This window comes from Cyphellophora europaea (genome assembly GCF_000365145.1).
Source record: "Cyphellophora europaea CBS 101466 unplaced genomic scaffold supercont1.6, whole genome shotgun sequence".
Taxonomy (NCBI): Eukaryota; Fungi; Ascomycota; class Eurotiomycetes; order Chaetothyriales; family Cyphellophoraceae; genus Cyphellophora; species Cyphellophora europaea.
In genome coordinates this window covers 615734-630997 of record NW_008481812.1, presented here as the reverse complement: position 1 = coordinate 630997, position 15264 = coordinate 615734, and the positions used below count along the sequence as shown (strand labels likewise).

The 15264-nt window shown below is 52.7% G+C and overlaps 4 protein-coding genes across 4 annotated transcripts; 2 read left to right on the top strand and 2 right to left on the bottom strand.

Annotated features, from left to right (window-relative positions):
* Positions 1-210: 210 nt before the first annotated feature.
* On the bottom strand, positions 211-1391 carry HMPREF1541_06443 (uncharacterized protein; the record flags this gene model as incomplete). The annotated part of the gene is made up of 3 exons (XM_008720775.1): positions 211-366; positions 416-1130; positions 1189-1391. 3 exons carry the CDS (start codon positions 1389-1391, stop codon positions 211-213), a joined length of 1074 nt encoding a protein of 357 aa, XP_008718997.1.
* Positions 1392-2104: 713 nt separating this feature from the next.
* On the top strand, positions 2105-3109 carry HMPREF1541_06442 (uncharacterized protein; the record flags this gene model as incomplete). Its single annotated transcript, XM_008720774.1, has 1 exon — positions 2105-3109. One exon carries the CDS (start codon positions 2105-2107, stop codon positions 3107-3109), a length of 1005 nt encoding a protein of 334 aa, XP_008718996.1.
* Positions 3110-3407: 298 nt separating this feature from the next.
* On the bottom strand, positions 3408-6893 carry HMPREF1541_06441 (uncharacterized protein; the record flags this gene model as incomplete). Its single annotated transcript, XM_008720773.1, has 1 exon — positions 3408-6893. The coding sequence occupies one exon, from the start codon at positions 6891-6893 to the stop codon at positions 3408-3410; it is 3486 nt and encodes a 1161-aa protein (XP_008718995.1).
* Positions 6894-7464: 571 nt separating this feature from the next.
* On the top strand, positions 7465-14796 carry HMPREF1541_06440 (uncharacterized protein; the record flags this gene model as incomplete). Its single annotated transcript, XM_008720772.1, has 1 exon — positions 7465-14796. One exon carries the CDS (start codon positions 7465-7467, stop codon positions 14794-14796), a length of 7332 nt encoding a protein of 2443 aa, XP_008718994.1.
* Between the last annotated feature and the right edge of the window lie 468 nt (positions 14797-15264).

Here is a 15264-nt window from a genome sequence, read left to right as displayed (position 1 = left end):
GGGTTGGTTGACGGCCTGGCTGATGATTAGGAGTTCCATGCTGAACAGTTACCTCCATTTGTCTGGGTGGAAGCTGGACCGGAGCTTGGGGTCCAGGATGAGGCTGAGGCTGGGGTTGAGGTTGCGGCTGCATTTGCACCGGTGGCTGAGGCTGACCTTGTGGCTGCGGCTGAGGTTGCTGCACCATCATTTGCTGGTGATGCGCAGGCATCACCTGCGGAATGTTGTGGATGCCGACCAACTCGTGCCATAGAAAGTGAGTCGCTGGCCCCTCCCGCACAACCGTTCGACGGAAAATGCAGTGATTCTCTGTTGGACATGAGACGCAGTGGCGCGGATTGGCGGAGTCAATGTAGCATCGACGACCTGCTAGGTGGCAACTTCCACAGCGAGCTTCAGAAGAGAGTTCTCTGACCTCAGCGGCGCGTGAGATGGTCTTGTTCTCGTCTGGCTCGAGAGGAGGGGGATCAGTCATTTGGCTGTCGCGGTGTGGGTGCTGTTGTTGCGACTGGTGGTTGCCCATGGGTTGCGAGTGACGGTTAGCATCAGGACCGGTCGGCTGAATTTGGCGATAGGGGTCACCAGGCTGGCGAGTGGGCCCAGACGTGCCATTGGTCTGCGGTGGTTTGTTGGCAAGAATTTGCTGAAGGTCCTGGCGGCGCTCAGTAGTGATAGCGGTAGTTGGCGGAGTGACGTCCCATCGAGGACCACTCAGCAGACGGTCACTCTCAGAGTGTGAAGGGCCAGAGAGGCGAGGTGGAGACCGCAAGCGCTTGACATTCTGGAGTGACGAGATGACTGAGTCCTGGGTGTTGTCAAGCTGCATGGCGTCCTGGCTGCCTTCCTCATCCTCATGCCATTGCTCGGATCGTTTGACCAATGCGTCGATGTCTTCATTGGGGTGCATGCGGATGAGATGTTGTTTGAAATTGTCTAGGCGAGGCCAAAGCTTGGACGCCTTAGCACAGCCAGCAGCGAAGCACTTGTACATCCTTGACTTTCCTACGTGCTTGCCGTGGACTGATTTCTCATGTCGATAGAGGTCATTGATTGTCGCAAAGCCAATGGAGCTGCGGGGACAGTTCTCCTCAACACAGCGGTATTGACGAGCGTGGCGGGCGTTGTGTTTCCTGGGGCGACGGTCAGCTACGCGTCAAAAAGGCCGATAAGGCAAAAAGATTTTCTCACTTGAGATCCGAGTGCTTTCGGAACGCAACTCCACACTGATCGCACACCAGAGAGTCCTTGCCGTAACGTACACCGGACTGAGCGTAACCTATGGGCTCTGGAGAGGGCTCGTCATCGGAGCTATCGCTGCGAGGGCGTTTGAGCGACTCGCGGCGGTCGTGGTCCAAAGGCGGCGAGGCAAGCGCCAAATCATCGGAGCTCATTGTTTTGATGGCGATCGCGGCGCGACACGGATGGATTGATGAAACTCGAAGGAATTACTGATGGATTGGAGATGAAGAAGTGTGCAAGAAAGGATGACGCCTTAATCTCCGGCATGTTTGGGTGACTTGGCACAGGCTGCACTTTCACTTGCTGAAGCTCGACGCCAGGACCAATCGAGGTTGCCCGTTTGCCTAGCCTTGAGCCGCCTTACGAGCCTAGAAGTGAAGACTTGGAGGCGACCAGCCCCTCAATTTTCGGGCGGTGCTAGACCTGATTTGGCGCTCGTTCCGGCGCATCTTTGCCCCTTGCCTTGTCAGGCAAAATCCGACCTGGCCTAGGTGCGCGACCTGGTTCCCTGGTTTTTTGTTGTCTTTCTGCACGCATACCATCAGGCAATTGACTGGTCCGTCATATGTGGCATCGTGATCGCAGTTCATTCGTCAAGTAGTGCGTGAATGTGGCCTTGCATCACCCAATGAGTACATCGCGTTTGCAGCTTGCGTAACGCGCCCCATCAGTCCAAGCGCGATCAGTGGCAGTAAGCCCTAGTTGTCACCTTAGTACCCTGTCAATGCCGATCTGAGCCGTCTCAGGATGATTTGTGATATACATGCACTTTCATTAGCAGTCAACTATCTGTTCGACTCTCGAATGATAACTCGTTGCCTTGTTTGCTAATCCTCGCCGAGTCTTGACCAGATCCCAAGCCACGATGGTCTTACACGATCCAAACAACCTGGAGGACTTGTCCGGCTATGCAGCCTTCGACATTCACAGAGCCGTCTTCAAAACGATTCATTCGCACCCCATTCATCTCGACGTCCTCATTCCCAAATCTCTCAGCCCTCAGCCTGCCGGTGCCCCCCTGATCCTCCGCTTCCACGGCGGCGGACTGATCACCGGATCCTCGCTCCTGCCCGCCTTCTTTCCTACTTACCTCCTCGATCTCGCTATTCAATATTCTGCTATCATCATCTCACCCAACCATCGCCTGCTCCCGGAGGTTGCAGTCTCGGATATCCTGGCCGACATCGATGATTGTTGGTGTTGGTTGCATACCGACTTTCACAACTTTTTAAGCTCAAATATCCAGTCCACCATCAAAGCCGATCTTTCGCGCATTTTTACCATTGGTGACAGTGCCGGAGGCTATCTGGCCCTACAAACAGCACTATCGCACCCGGAAGGCGTACGCGCTGCATGCGTTTCCTACCCGATGGTCGATATCAAAGACCGATGGTTTATGGAACATTTCCACAAACAGCTGTTCGAAATCCCGCAGCTTGGGATGGAGGTGGTGGAGGAACGCTCCGCGATGATCAAGAAACTCAGCGAGGATGAGCCCACCAAGGAGAAGATTGTCTTATCTGAAGATCCGAAGCTATCAGCAATCATGCTGATGTTTGCCTTCATTCAGCATGGCTTGTATAGAGACTACTTCGATATGGGCGACGCGCGACAGTTCCCATTGGAGAGGGTGCAACGAGGGGAAAGATTTCCAAAGGGTGGGATATTGGTGCTGCACGGTATTCAGGATAGTGTGGTGCCCGTGGAGCACAGTCGAACGCTGGAGCGGGTGGTGAAGCAGGCCGGTCCTCAAGCTAATTTTTGTTTGCTGGAGAGGGAAGGCGACCACGGCTTTGACACTGAAGTGACGTTCCAGGAGCCGTGGCTATTGGAGGCATTGGCACCACTAGTGAGGGCGTGGCTGGAATGAACGCTGTGCAACACAGCTGCAAGTTCAAAGGCCCATCTAGAACTCATCATCGACCGTGAAGACCGCGCCGCCATCATCCTCTCAACGGAGCCTCTCCTTCCGAGCCGCAGGTTGCTAACCACTCCAGGTTATGATTCAGAGTTGCCACAAAACATATAGACATCAGTCTTACATGGCTATTAGTACACGTTAGATCCTCTGTCCGATTTCTTACATAAGCGCTCATAGCAGTGCGGAACGAGACACAGCAGTGCAACAGTGAATGCGTCAGTTGTTCGTGGCGTTCAGATTTGATAGTTTACTTCCTCCATTGCGTGACGTCCGCAAGAGCGTAAGGATTCACGCCAGCCTGGGCAGCTGGGGTCCTATCCTGAGATTTCTCCGAGTACAGCTTATTCCAGCTGGAGAAAAACTTTTTAAAAGGCGTGTTCTCATCCTTCCACCAATATTCGCCCAGCCGCGCTGCGCTTTTAGAGGGTAACACAAAGGGCGACGCGGATGCTGGAGGAACGGCGGGTTTCTGTGACGGCGCATGGCGCTTTACCTTATATGCGAATGGCCGAATAGTGACTGGCGGACGAGGTGGTCTCGATGGGGTTGCAGATACGGCTGTGCCTGCAGATGGAGCAGAAACCGTGCGGTCCATCATACTCCGATGAGCCGAGAAGGAAGCTGGAAGACTCCTAGCACCTGCTGGTGTTGAACGTGGAGTAGCAGCAACAGCCTGATTGGCAGGTCGATCAGTCTTGTTGTTAGATGGAGTGTCTGTGGCGAAACTTGCGTGATGTTTCTGCGAGGTTCTCGCTACTGTGGCGACTGTGGCGGCTATGGTCGTGGCTGCAGCTGTTGGGTTCGATTTGGATCGTTTGATGGTTGCCAGATGTTCAGCATCGACGGGCGGCGACCTTTTGAATGACATGGCTGGGGTAGCTTGCAATGAGCTTCTTGGCGATTTGGACGAGCGAGCGATGTCAGGAGTGCCAAGTTCAGGTGACTCGCCTCGTGTAGCCAAGATCCATTCCTGGACCGATGTATGTTGAGATGAGGTCAGATCTTGCCCAGGGAGCGCCGGTTCCCGAGCGAGTGAAGCATCGGCTTTGCTGGCTATGGCAGGAGTGATGCACCAGAACGCATCTGAGCCACCATAGGACTCCTGCGCTGCCTGAAAAGGATTATTGCCTTTGGGTCCCTGTGAAGCGAGCAAATTGTTCGTTGACGCAGTCGCTTTGGACGGCTGGGCGACATTTGTGCCACTCTCGCGTTCAAGTGCAGTAAAATCAATAATCCTCTTCATGTGAGTGGGCTGCACAGTGTCGAAGAAGTCGCCGTATGGAAGAGCCTCCTCGCCTAATTCATGACATTCAGCGAAGTAGCTGGGATAGGTCTGCGTATAATGGAACACAAAATCGTCCAAGAGAGATGAGTGCACGCGTTGTCGTGAGTTGTGCTTTAGCAAAAGTCGACACGCTACTTCGAATTGCTTTTGCGTACCTTTGTAGTCTGAATAGGCGTCCCGGAATCGAGAGAATGTACCACTTAGCGCCGGGTTCGAGCTTGCTATAGTGTCAAGAATTCTATCGGCACGTTCGTTGTGGTTCATGCTAATCAAGTGAGGATTGGTTAACGGTGAAGTGGTTGGTGTAGGCAATGTTCTCTTCACAGATGATGCGTCATCTTCGCTGGGCCCGGCCTCGTTCGAAGTCTGCGAAATAGGTGCACTAGGAGGATCCTTGGCTGAATGCTCAAATGCTCCCACGCCCTGACTTTGTGTTGGCACTGGCTTGCTGATAGGTCTCAGAACGCTGCGACGATACTCGCGAGCTGCTTGAAGATGACTTGCAACCGCCCCATTGCTGAAATCACGTGGAGAAGATGCTTGATGCACACCAAGTGGGCGAGTAGGCTCCTTGTTTCCCGGCAAACGTAGTTGCTTTGAAGGAGAGGCTGGTGCACGGAAGCTGGTCGTAGTTCGTGGCCGTTCAGGCTGTATTTGCCCACTTTCAGTCCGGTTGCAGTTCGTAGTTTCGATATAAGTTGAAGGCACGAAAGTTGAGTCGACGACTTCGGAAACATTAGAGCTCGCTCCCTTTATGACGATTTTTCTCGAAGCCTCTGTCAGCCCTCGTCTTCCGACAAAGGGAGTTCGCGTCACCTCAACTGCACTCTGAGCACTGAAGTGAAGCTGTTCAGAGCTTTGTCGGCCTGCAGTAGCGTTGTTCACGCCACGAGAGGAGGACGTGGATGGCACAGGGGAAAGAGACTCAGATCCTGCTTCGGGACTACCCAAGGCGGGAATCGTACGCCCTGGAGCCTGCAGATTAGTCTTCCTTCCCCTATCTTCACTCTGGCATTCCTCCGCCTTCTTATTGCTGACGACAGGATCATCCCCGTTCAAGGAGGCCGAAGCAGAAGAATCTTCATCACTTGTACTTTGGGCTATATCTGATACAGTGCTTGGGCATTTGTCGACAGGAGAGCTGTCTGCAGGTATATGGTTCGGCTTCTGGCGACTTCTTTGGACTGGGGATAATGATGGCGGACGCGACGAGGTTGGCTCCTCAAGCGAGTTGATGACGGGCTGTTGGGGGAGCTCGGGACTCGGAGGCCATTGGCTTGCAGAAATTTCCTGAGTGCTGTCGCTCATAGACAGCAGTTCATGGTTATCCTCGCAGTTTTGCGTCGGTTTTGCGACGTCTACAGGCTGTTGACTTGGGCTGAGTGGACGCTGCGCTTCCAATGTGCGGGACAGCGCACTCTCGTTCGCCTCGGTTGTGAAATTGTGTAGCAGCTTGAGCGGTATTGATCCTGGTCGGACATCCTGACCTGGGAAAGGTGGATAATGGCTATGTGACGAATCCAGAATGTGCATCTGTTCCTTTGAGACATGAGTTTGCCGGCGAGGGATAGGTTTGTGGTTGACGCTTTCTTTTGCAGCATTCGCAGCCAGGGTTCCTGAACGGGCGGGAAGGGTTTCTGTGCACGAGTCCGTCTTCCTGGTACCAGATTGAGGCGGCCGGGGCAAGACTTTAGCACGCCTCATATTGAGGCTAGCCTTTTCAATGGAAGCGAAAGACAATTTGCCCTCACTTCTGCAAGCTTTTTCCAAATAGCATGGCTCGGTTACCCAAAGCCATGCGAGCGGAAGACCTTGTTCCTTGGCCTGCTGGCAGAGGTTGAGATAAGGTAGGGCTATCTTGACGTCAATCGACATGACACGCCATTTTTCTGGAATCCCATAGTGTTCGTCGTGCCAAATGTTCCGAAGTTTTCTGAGTGCGCCAGATCGTAGTTGCTCCGTGCTGGAATTGCTTGTCCCGTTGCTGACCTGTTGGGGAGTGCTTGCATGCTTTACATATGGACTGTTCATATCCTCGATAATGCTTCGAGGAGCTTCATACTCTCCAATTCGTGAGGAGAGCTGAGACGAGGCTGTGTGGTCAGTCCTGGCCCTCTTCGAAGCGGGACTGTCGTTCCCAGACGAATAGTCAACCCGTCTCTTGATAGCCTGTGCAGCACCGTCGCTAGATTCCAGCTTCGCACCCGAGCGGCTGTTCAACCCCCCTTGCTGAATAACCTGCAATGCAGAAACAGTAGACGCTGTCCGAACAGCGGGAGTCGTGGCGGTAGCCGCGTTCAGATCGCCCGAGCTCTTCGCTGTGCTCTTTTGCTGCCTTGGGCGGATGTCTTGTACCTGGGTCGCGAATGAACCCAGTTCATATTCCAGGCGCTGTTGTGGAAGGGAGGAGTCGCAGGAAGTAAGATTTGCCTCCGGAGGCGTGGTCATAGTCACAGCCTCAGTCATGTGCAGAGATTGTCATACGGCCGAGACTGCTGAAAAGAGTGCCTGTTCATGCTGTGCGTCAGACGCGCAGCAAGCAGAGGAGTCTAAACAGCCGTAGGCCGCGTTCGTGGAGCCGATGTTCGGTCACGCAATTATGGTTAGCTCCCGAACGCAATCACGGCGAAGTTGATTCAGATTGATCTTGATCTGGCAGTAGTCAACAAGGCTCAAGCCTGATATTTGCATGATGCCCCGGCTTCGATCCGGCGATGCCCCCCCAACGCGTGCCGTGCACCGCGTTTACATTGACCAACTAAGACCAAAACAGCTTAGATCAGCTCACAGTCACGTGGTAGGTGACGTACTTTGGGTATACCACCAAATGCCCGAGAATACAGTCAAGGGAGGGGACGATCAATACATTTTGGCACCAACTGCCGTCCTATCGACTGCTTCGATTCGAACCGCCACATTGTATCTCAAGTAGACATGACCGCGCCCCTTCGACCATGAGGCTGCAAGCCCAATCAGGACCCTATTGTGAGGTTGGCAGGCCTCCGGGCCAGACTGCATAATGGCAACTGCGCCGCAAGAACCACCGAGCCCGTCCGCCTCATCCGTATTCCTTCCTCTCGGCCGCCGCACGCGTCGGGACTCAAAGGCTTCTATCACACCGGATTTGGATCAAGATGCTCTGAACGAGGCGCTAAACACTATCCACTCCGCGGCTTCTCAGTCCCAAGTCCTTACGGTCTTCAATGAGTATACCGAACCGCCTAGTTCTGCGTCGAAAGGTGAGAACAAGACATTAACGGGTGATCTTCAAGGAGGACTGTCGGGTCTATACAATAAGCTGAAGGCAACTGTGGGAGTGTCCAAAGAGCAAGAGTCGAGGGATGTTTCGTCAACATCTGGACCTAGTCTGGAACGTCCGACCTCGAAAACGAGTTCCAATAAATTCTCAACCATTCACTCGCCACGTGGTCAGTTCCATGATGAAGCCGAGTCACCAGAGTTGCAGGCAATGCACGCGACGAAAATCTCGTCCAAAGCGACGAGTATCAGCAAAGTCTCCGTTCACTCGCCGTCTATCAGGTCGCCAACTAGCCCGGCTCCACCTGCACATGTCGACCCTATGTTAACGAGCATGACCATCTACGCCGATAAAGGTCCAACAGTCAGCCATTCCCGCAGTGGATCTACCTTTGAACAGGCAGAAGATCTTGCCCCCAATTCACCTCGAGCGCAGGAAGCAGATGGAAGTGCTAGCATGGTTCGAGAAACTCGCAAGGAAACGGTCGATCGGGTTCCGCACGAGCCTCGGGTTCAATCCCCGATGCATGTTCCAAGTATGCCGATGAACGCTGGTGCAGTTGTATCCAACAGCCACATGAGGACTTTATCAGAGGCTTCCACTGATGCCCGTGTCCTTGCGGCGCCAGCTTCACCAATCATTGTTCAGGACGACAGGCCTGTGCATCGTCCAAGCGAGGGACGGCAAGAACGCTTGGTCTCGAAATCGCAGAATGCCAAGGCAAGCCCGCTGCATCTTCTGGGTACCCATGCCGAGAGGTCAAAGAGTCCAGCTGCGGTGAAGGCTACTTTGAATCACGATGGAGCGCAGCCAACAATCACGCTATCGCAGAGCGGGTCGCAACATACTGCGCGAGTCCCCCAATCTCGGCTTCCCGGCTTTGCAACCTCGCAGGCCTCATCTACAGATTCGGGGCCCACGCGGTCGAGCCAGCTTGGAGGGGAAGGCAGACTCGATGGGACTCCCGAGGAACATAATGCAGAACATTTCACAAGACCTGTCAACAAGCTCCGCAGCAAACTGCTTAATCGGGAGTTCTGGATGCGGGATGAGAACGCGCGTGATTGCTTTCATTGTGGCGAGCCGTTTACAACTTTTCGAAGAAAGCATCACTGCCGTACATGCGGACAGATCTTTGACAACAAATGTACCGTGGCTGTAAGTGGTGCGCATTTCGCAATGAGTGGACCTGTTCGTGTCTGCAAGCCCTGCGAAGCCATCATCCTCTCTCACGATGACGATTCCTCAGACTTTTCTGATGTTGAAAGCATCGCCATTCCGGAGTCGTTGACGAGGCCACGCACCCCGGACACGGCACAACTACTGCGTTCTGCGCACAGGTTCGATGACGATAACATATCCATCAAGTCTTCTCTTGAGCATATGGCCAAAACGCCAACAATGAACTTCCCCGTTAGACGTGCGTATGAAGGAGATGGGTCTTCCAAAGTACTCGAATTCGATTCCCTGGATCGCGTTTTACCCCGGCCAAGTTCATCCCGGTCGCTAAAACACAACCATTCCATCGGACACGGTCACAAGAGGCATCATTCACGCCATCAACACATACGCAGCTACAAAGCATATCATGATGAGCGGGCGCCTTTTCAGCGCCGCACGCTTGAGGACATCAGTAAAGACCCGAAGATGTTCCACCGTGATAGCATTATCGATCCGGACCTGGCCCAATACCTTTCGGACGATGCATCAAGTGGTGATGAACAATCCATCATCGGCCCTGAAAAACTTTCAAGAAGCGTCGGCGACGGAGAGAAGGGTGCTATGGCGGGCTTACTCGCAGCTGTTCGTAAAGGACGCTCTCGAATGGGTGATCGCAATATTGGTGGATTTCTGAACCTCAATCGCGACTCTGACGACGTGAGTATCATAAGTGCCCGCGACAGGGATGCTGTTCGACCCTCGAGAAGACGCAATTTGAGCGTGGCAAGCAGCATTCACCAGCGCGCAACACCGAGGACAACTAAAGAGCGGCTTCACATCGCTCTAAACGGAGGTAGCGCTGGTGATGATACGCCATCAACTCCAATTCAGCCGCAGCAGTTCGCCAGAGTCAATAGAATGATTCGCAGCGCCTCTATGCATGGTCTTGGAGCTCCTGCGATGGAACTCAACAGAGCCAGTATTCAACATGTGCACAAACTCCTCCAGCAACTGCTGAGAGATGCCGAAATGCCGAAAACTTCAAGCTGGGAAGAAGCACTGGTACCGATTCTCCTACGAGCCACCGACGATGTTGACCCAGATGTGGCCGCTGGTGATGACATAGATATTCGCAACTATGTCAAACTGAAAAAAGTGCCAGGCGGACGCCCGGGCGATACGTCTTACATCTCAGGCCTCATCTTCACAAAAAATGTGGCCCTCAAAAGCATGCGTCGGCTCATCATGTCGCCACGAATCCTCATAATTACTTTTGCCCTGGAGTACGCCCGGCATGAGCAACACTTTATGAGCCTGGATCCCGTCATCCGCCAGGAACGCGAGTATCTGGAGAACCTGATTGGCAGGATAGCCACCTTGAAGCCTGATGTCCTTCTCGCACAAAGAAATGTTTCCGGTCTTGCCCTGGAGCTGCTCAATGAATCGCGTATCGCGACCATATTCAATGTGAAGCCCTCCGTCCTTGAAGCTGTGTCGAGGTGCACACGGACCAGGATTGTCCATTCAATCGACAAGCTCAGCACGTCGTCAGGACAGCTTGGGACGTGTGAGTCTTTCGAGGTCAAGACTTTTGTGGCAGAAGGACGCAAGAAAAACTACATTTATCTCTCTGGTTGTCCTCCACAATTGGGTTGCACCATTGCCATCCGCGGCGCAGATAGGAAAATGCTCTCGAAGATCAAGAGAATCACAGAGTTCATGGTCTACGTTGTCTACAACTTAAAGCTGGAAACATGCCTAATGCGCGATGAATGGGCGATGATCCCGAACTCACACAGTGAGAAGGACGTGAAGCACTCGGCTAAAACGTCAATTGGAGCACCTGTGCAAAACGACACATCTGTTCGCCAGCCTCAAGAACATCTGACATCCGCGCAAGAGGGCTCGTTCAATGCGAACGTCATCACCTCAAGCCAGAGTGCAGAGGGCGACCTTAAGCGATCTTCCGCAGCCCCAGCTCTATCTTTCGACAATCCCGAGTCTGCAGACATCCCAGACGACGTACCTGTTCCAATGTTTTACGAGGACATGGTCGAGAAACACCAAACAAGGATCCTGTCGGCGTCGCCTTTCGTCAAGTTCATGCAACCTTACCTACTCATGAAGGCCCGGGAGCTCGAACGTAGAGTAGCGTATCTAAAGCGCCTTCGTGACCAGGATATGACTGAAGAGCAGTCTCTCGACGAAAAGTCAAAGGCTCAAAAGTTTGTCCTCATCCAGCCCGACATGCTCCATGCCCCATTAGCTGGAGCAAGCAAGAAGGTCCGAGAGATCATCCATGCTGTGCATGACTCGGAGTACGACAAGGCGTTGCATAATTACGAAACTCAAAAGAGACAGTGGGAGACATATCTGTCGGGCAACCGAAATCTCTTCGATCCCTATGCTCACCAGAACATCGTAGTACTGTTCAGTCTTGTCGCAACGGCTACATCTGTGCCATGTACAGGACCAGAGTTATTAGCCTTCAATTTCTATGGAGAGCACGTTCATGACGACTTTGAAGCCGATTGCACGCTTGGGCAGTACGTCGAAGGCTTATGTGTGGATGCGAAGGAAGCTTGTGCGTCAAGCTCCTGTGACAAGAAAATGTACGAGCATCATCGGCAATACGTTCACGGCGAAGCGCAAATATCTGTGTTCGTTCAACCATATCCTGCAAAGATGCGAGGACTAGAGGAAGTAATTCTCATGTGGAGTCAGTGCAAGATATGTGGTATCGAGACCACCGTCACTCCGATGTCCGCCAGTACGTGGAAGTACTCTTTCGGAAAATATCTGGAGCTTTCATTTTGGAGCGCAGATCTTCATGCTCGGGCTGGCATGTGTCCTCACGACCTGCATAGAGATCATCTTCGCTTCTTTGGTTACAAAGACTATGCGCTCCGAATTCATTATGACCCTATCGACTTGCTTGAGATCATAGTGCCGCGGCTTCGGGTGACCTGGAAGGTTGACAATGATCTACGCTTCCGCAATGAAGTCTTTACAAGAATCGAGCATCGCATTACTAGGTTCATGGGATCTGTGAAGTTGCGCTTGAAGAGCATCAACGCTGAGGCAATTCTACCTGAGAACGGCGACGCATGCAAAGAAGAGATTGAAAAACTGACGAAGAAAGCGAATGAAGACCACACCATGCTGATTAAGCAGCTTCAAGAAAGGTACTCAAATTCTCGACACTGGGAGATCATTCCTCTGAATCGAGCGATTCGGACAACTCAGGAAAAGGTTGCAGAATGGGACCTTGCGTTTGCAGAATTCGAGCAGAATTTCTTGCCGTCAGAAAAGGATATCAGGCGGCTTGCAACTTTGCAGCTAAAGAAGATTTTCTTAGATCGAGATGTTTCGATAACGTCGTTGACATCTGATCATGAAGGCGCCATCACTCCACCGGTAGAGGAGGTGTTTGATGAGAAGGATGAAATCAAGAGCAGCGACGATCGACCGCTGATGCGTAAGCGTACAACGACACTGTCTCCCGAGAAAACGCAAACCGTCCTTCAATCGATCTTGGAAGCACATGCCAGTCCGCCGCAGGCAGAAAAGTCTTTAAGCAATTTTGACAGCGATGCCTCCAACACAACGTTGCCGAACGTTTATGACGGCCCAAGAGGTCCAGAGGACATGAAGCACCTGGACCTGGCCGTCCCGTCGAACGGCGAATCGTCCCCCGCTAGCCCGGGCATCGTGTCGTCAATTGGCAATATTAGCACTCCACCTTTGCAGCAACTGAATTTTGGTTCGGCCAATTCTGAGGAGCCTAAGACGCCACGTCCAGATAGGGCTATTCAAGCACCAGTCTCACCCATGGCTACGCCTCGAGCGAATGCGGACAAGACTTTGGCTCCGCCGCAGCGAAGTGCCAGTATCAAGACGTCAACACCACCATTACTTCGGGCACTTTCGACTCCAGCAGGATCGGTATTAACCAGGAAGGATATGCCTCCTAATGCGAGAACCGCTTCTCCCTTGAACTTTTCCAACGAATCTGGATCCGATCGAGATAAGAGCCGCGAGCAGCAAAATCCCCCAGCCAACGACGACAATCCACCCGAAAAAAAGCTCTCCGAACGCTTTGGGCTCACAAAGCTCAAGCACAAAGGCCAGTCCTTCATTCCACGAGCAATCAGCAGCAAGAAGGATTCTCGAGTCTCCAATTTGGCGAAGCACTTCGAGCAGCTCAGCCGAGAATTTGAACGCGAGAGGGTGAGGGAGAGGAAACTCCGCGCTGCGCGTACCAGACAATCGCGTGTCTACCCTCTAGCCGCCCCGAAGCCAATCGTCGAGGTCTACAAGGATGTCGACGAAGCTGTAGATGAGCCACATGACATAGGCATCTTCGATTTGGACCGCAGTCCTCCAGAGGATGAGACTGCACCTGTTGCGCAAGGCCATCAAGAGACAGATCCTTCTCAAACCGACGATAAAGGCTCCCACGCAGATGACACTCATACCGAAGCCACCGAGACCGAGGGAGAATTGCAACTGTCAAGCCACGCACCGTCGGACGTCGAAGATCAGAGTGATCTTGAGGATGATGGTGAACAAATTTTCCTTCCTGATTCGCCAGAGGATCTACTTCGCTTGTCGCAGGAAGACCTGGAGTTCAAAGAGTTGCCGAAGCATGAGAGGAAGTCCTTGATGCAGATGCTGACCACCTTCTGGGCAGAGCGTTCTTCGTCTGGATGGGCGCCTCTGGAATATCCCATGGGAGCTTCGGAACACGTCTTCGCCGACTGTGATATTGTTGTGCGGGAAGATGAGCCCAGTTCAATAATTGCCTTTGCCTTGAACTCGGATGACTATCAAGAGAAACTGCATGACCTGCAAACTCGCGAGTTCCCACCTGAGAGTGAAGAAATCTTTGGCCATCGACATCTTGATGGCGATTCTCAGGCGGATGTGATGCATTCACTTCTACGTCGTGATGGCACCCATCTCAAATATCAGTTTGCAGAAGGCCCGGCGAAAATGTTATGCAAAATCTTCTTCGCCGAGCAATTCGATGCCGTGCGGCGCAAATGTGGTGTTCAGGAACGGATTGTCGAGTCGCTTTCTCGCTGTCTGAAATGGGATAGTAAAGGTGGCAAGACCAAATCTCTCTTCCTCAAGACGCTCGACGATCGCTTTGTTTTGAAGTCATTGTCACCGATTGAGACGCAGTCTTTCCTGAAGTTTGCGCCGAACTATTTCCAGATCATGTCAGAGGCCTTCTTTCACGAGCTCCCTTCCGTGATTGCAAAGATGCTCGGCTTCTATCAGATCATCATCAAGAACACGGCTACCGGCGTCGAGTACAACTGGTATCTTCTGCTAATGGAAAACCTCTTCTATGATCGGTCGCCAACCCGGATATTTGATCTGAAAGGCAGTATGCGCAACCGCAAGATCAATGCCACCGGCGAACGCAATGAGGTGTTATTGGACGAGAATATGGTGGAATTCATCTACGAATCCCCGCTCTTCGCTCGAGAGCACTCGAAGAAGCTCTTGCGATCATCGGTGCACAACGACACGCTCTTTCTAGCGCGACAGAATGTCATGGACTACAGCTTGATGATTGCGATTGATGAAGTTCGCAAGGAACTTGTCGTTGGCATCATCGACTGCATTCGCACTTATACTTGGGACAAGAAACTTGAAAGCTGGATCAAGGATAGAGGCTTCGCAGGCGGAGGGAAGAATCGGCCTACGGTAACAAGTCCGAAAGAGTACAAGAGGCGGTTCCGGGAGGCAATGGGCCGGTATGTGCTCGAGGCGCCGAATTGCTGGCATCAGTTCAAACCGGTCCGGTTCGATAAGAACAGTGGCGGTATCAAGTTAGAGCATAGCAAGGACAAAGACGACGGTGATGCGGTCGAGAAGGCTGACGGTGGAGAGGGTGAGAGGATCATAACACTCACGTGAACGCTGGGTGGCTGAGAACGTATGGGTGAGGCGTACATGCACAGACGCCACGAAGCGATTGATTCTTTTGGGTTAGATGTACAGCGTTCAAGCGGACTGGGCGCTCGGCACGGCATGCTCAGAGTAAGGGAATTATACGGAGACTACGATCAGAACAAATTCCGAGGTTTCGTTCGTCACGCAATCATACTAGCCTCTTGCGGTCGGGACTGAGAGGTATGCGGTGGGAGGGTCTGCGAAGTGTTCCCGAATTCCCCGTCAATGTGCATGGAGAAAAGCGAATAGATGTCCACCGATTTGGTTTCATGAGTATGAGTATGAAAAGGGTCAAGCCAATCGATGACCTCGTATCAAACAGCCTCGTAGCCTTGCGAACGACGCGCATGTGAGAACCGGGACCGTGCACGCGACGTCGTCTCATGCCATGTATAATGTTGACTGAGGCAGCTGACCTGCTGGACAGTATGA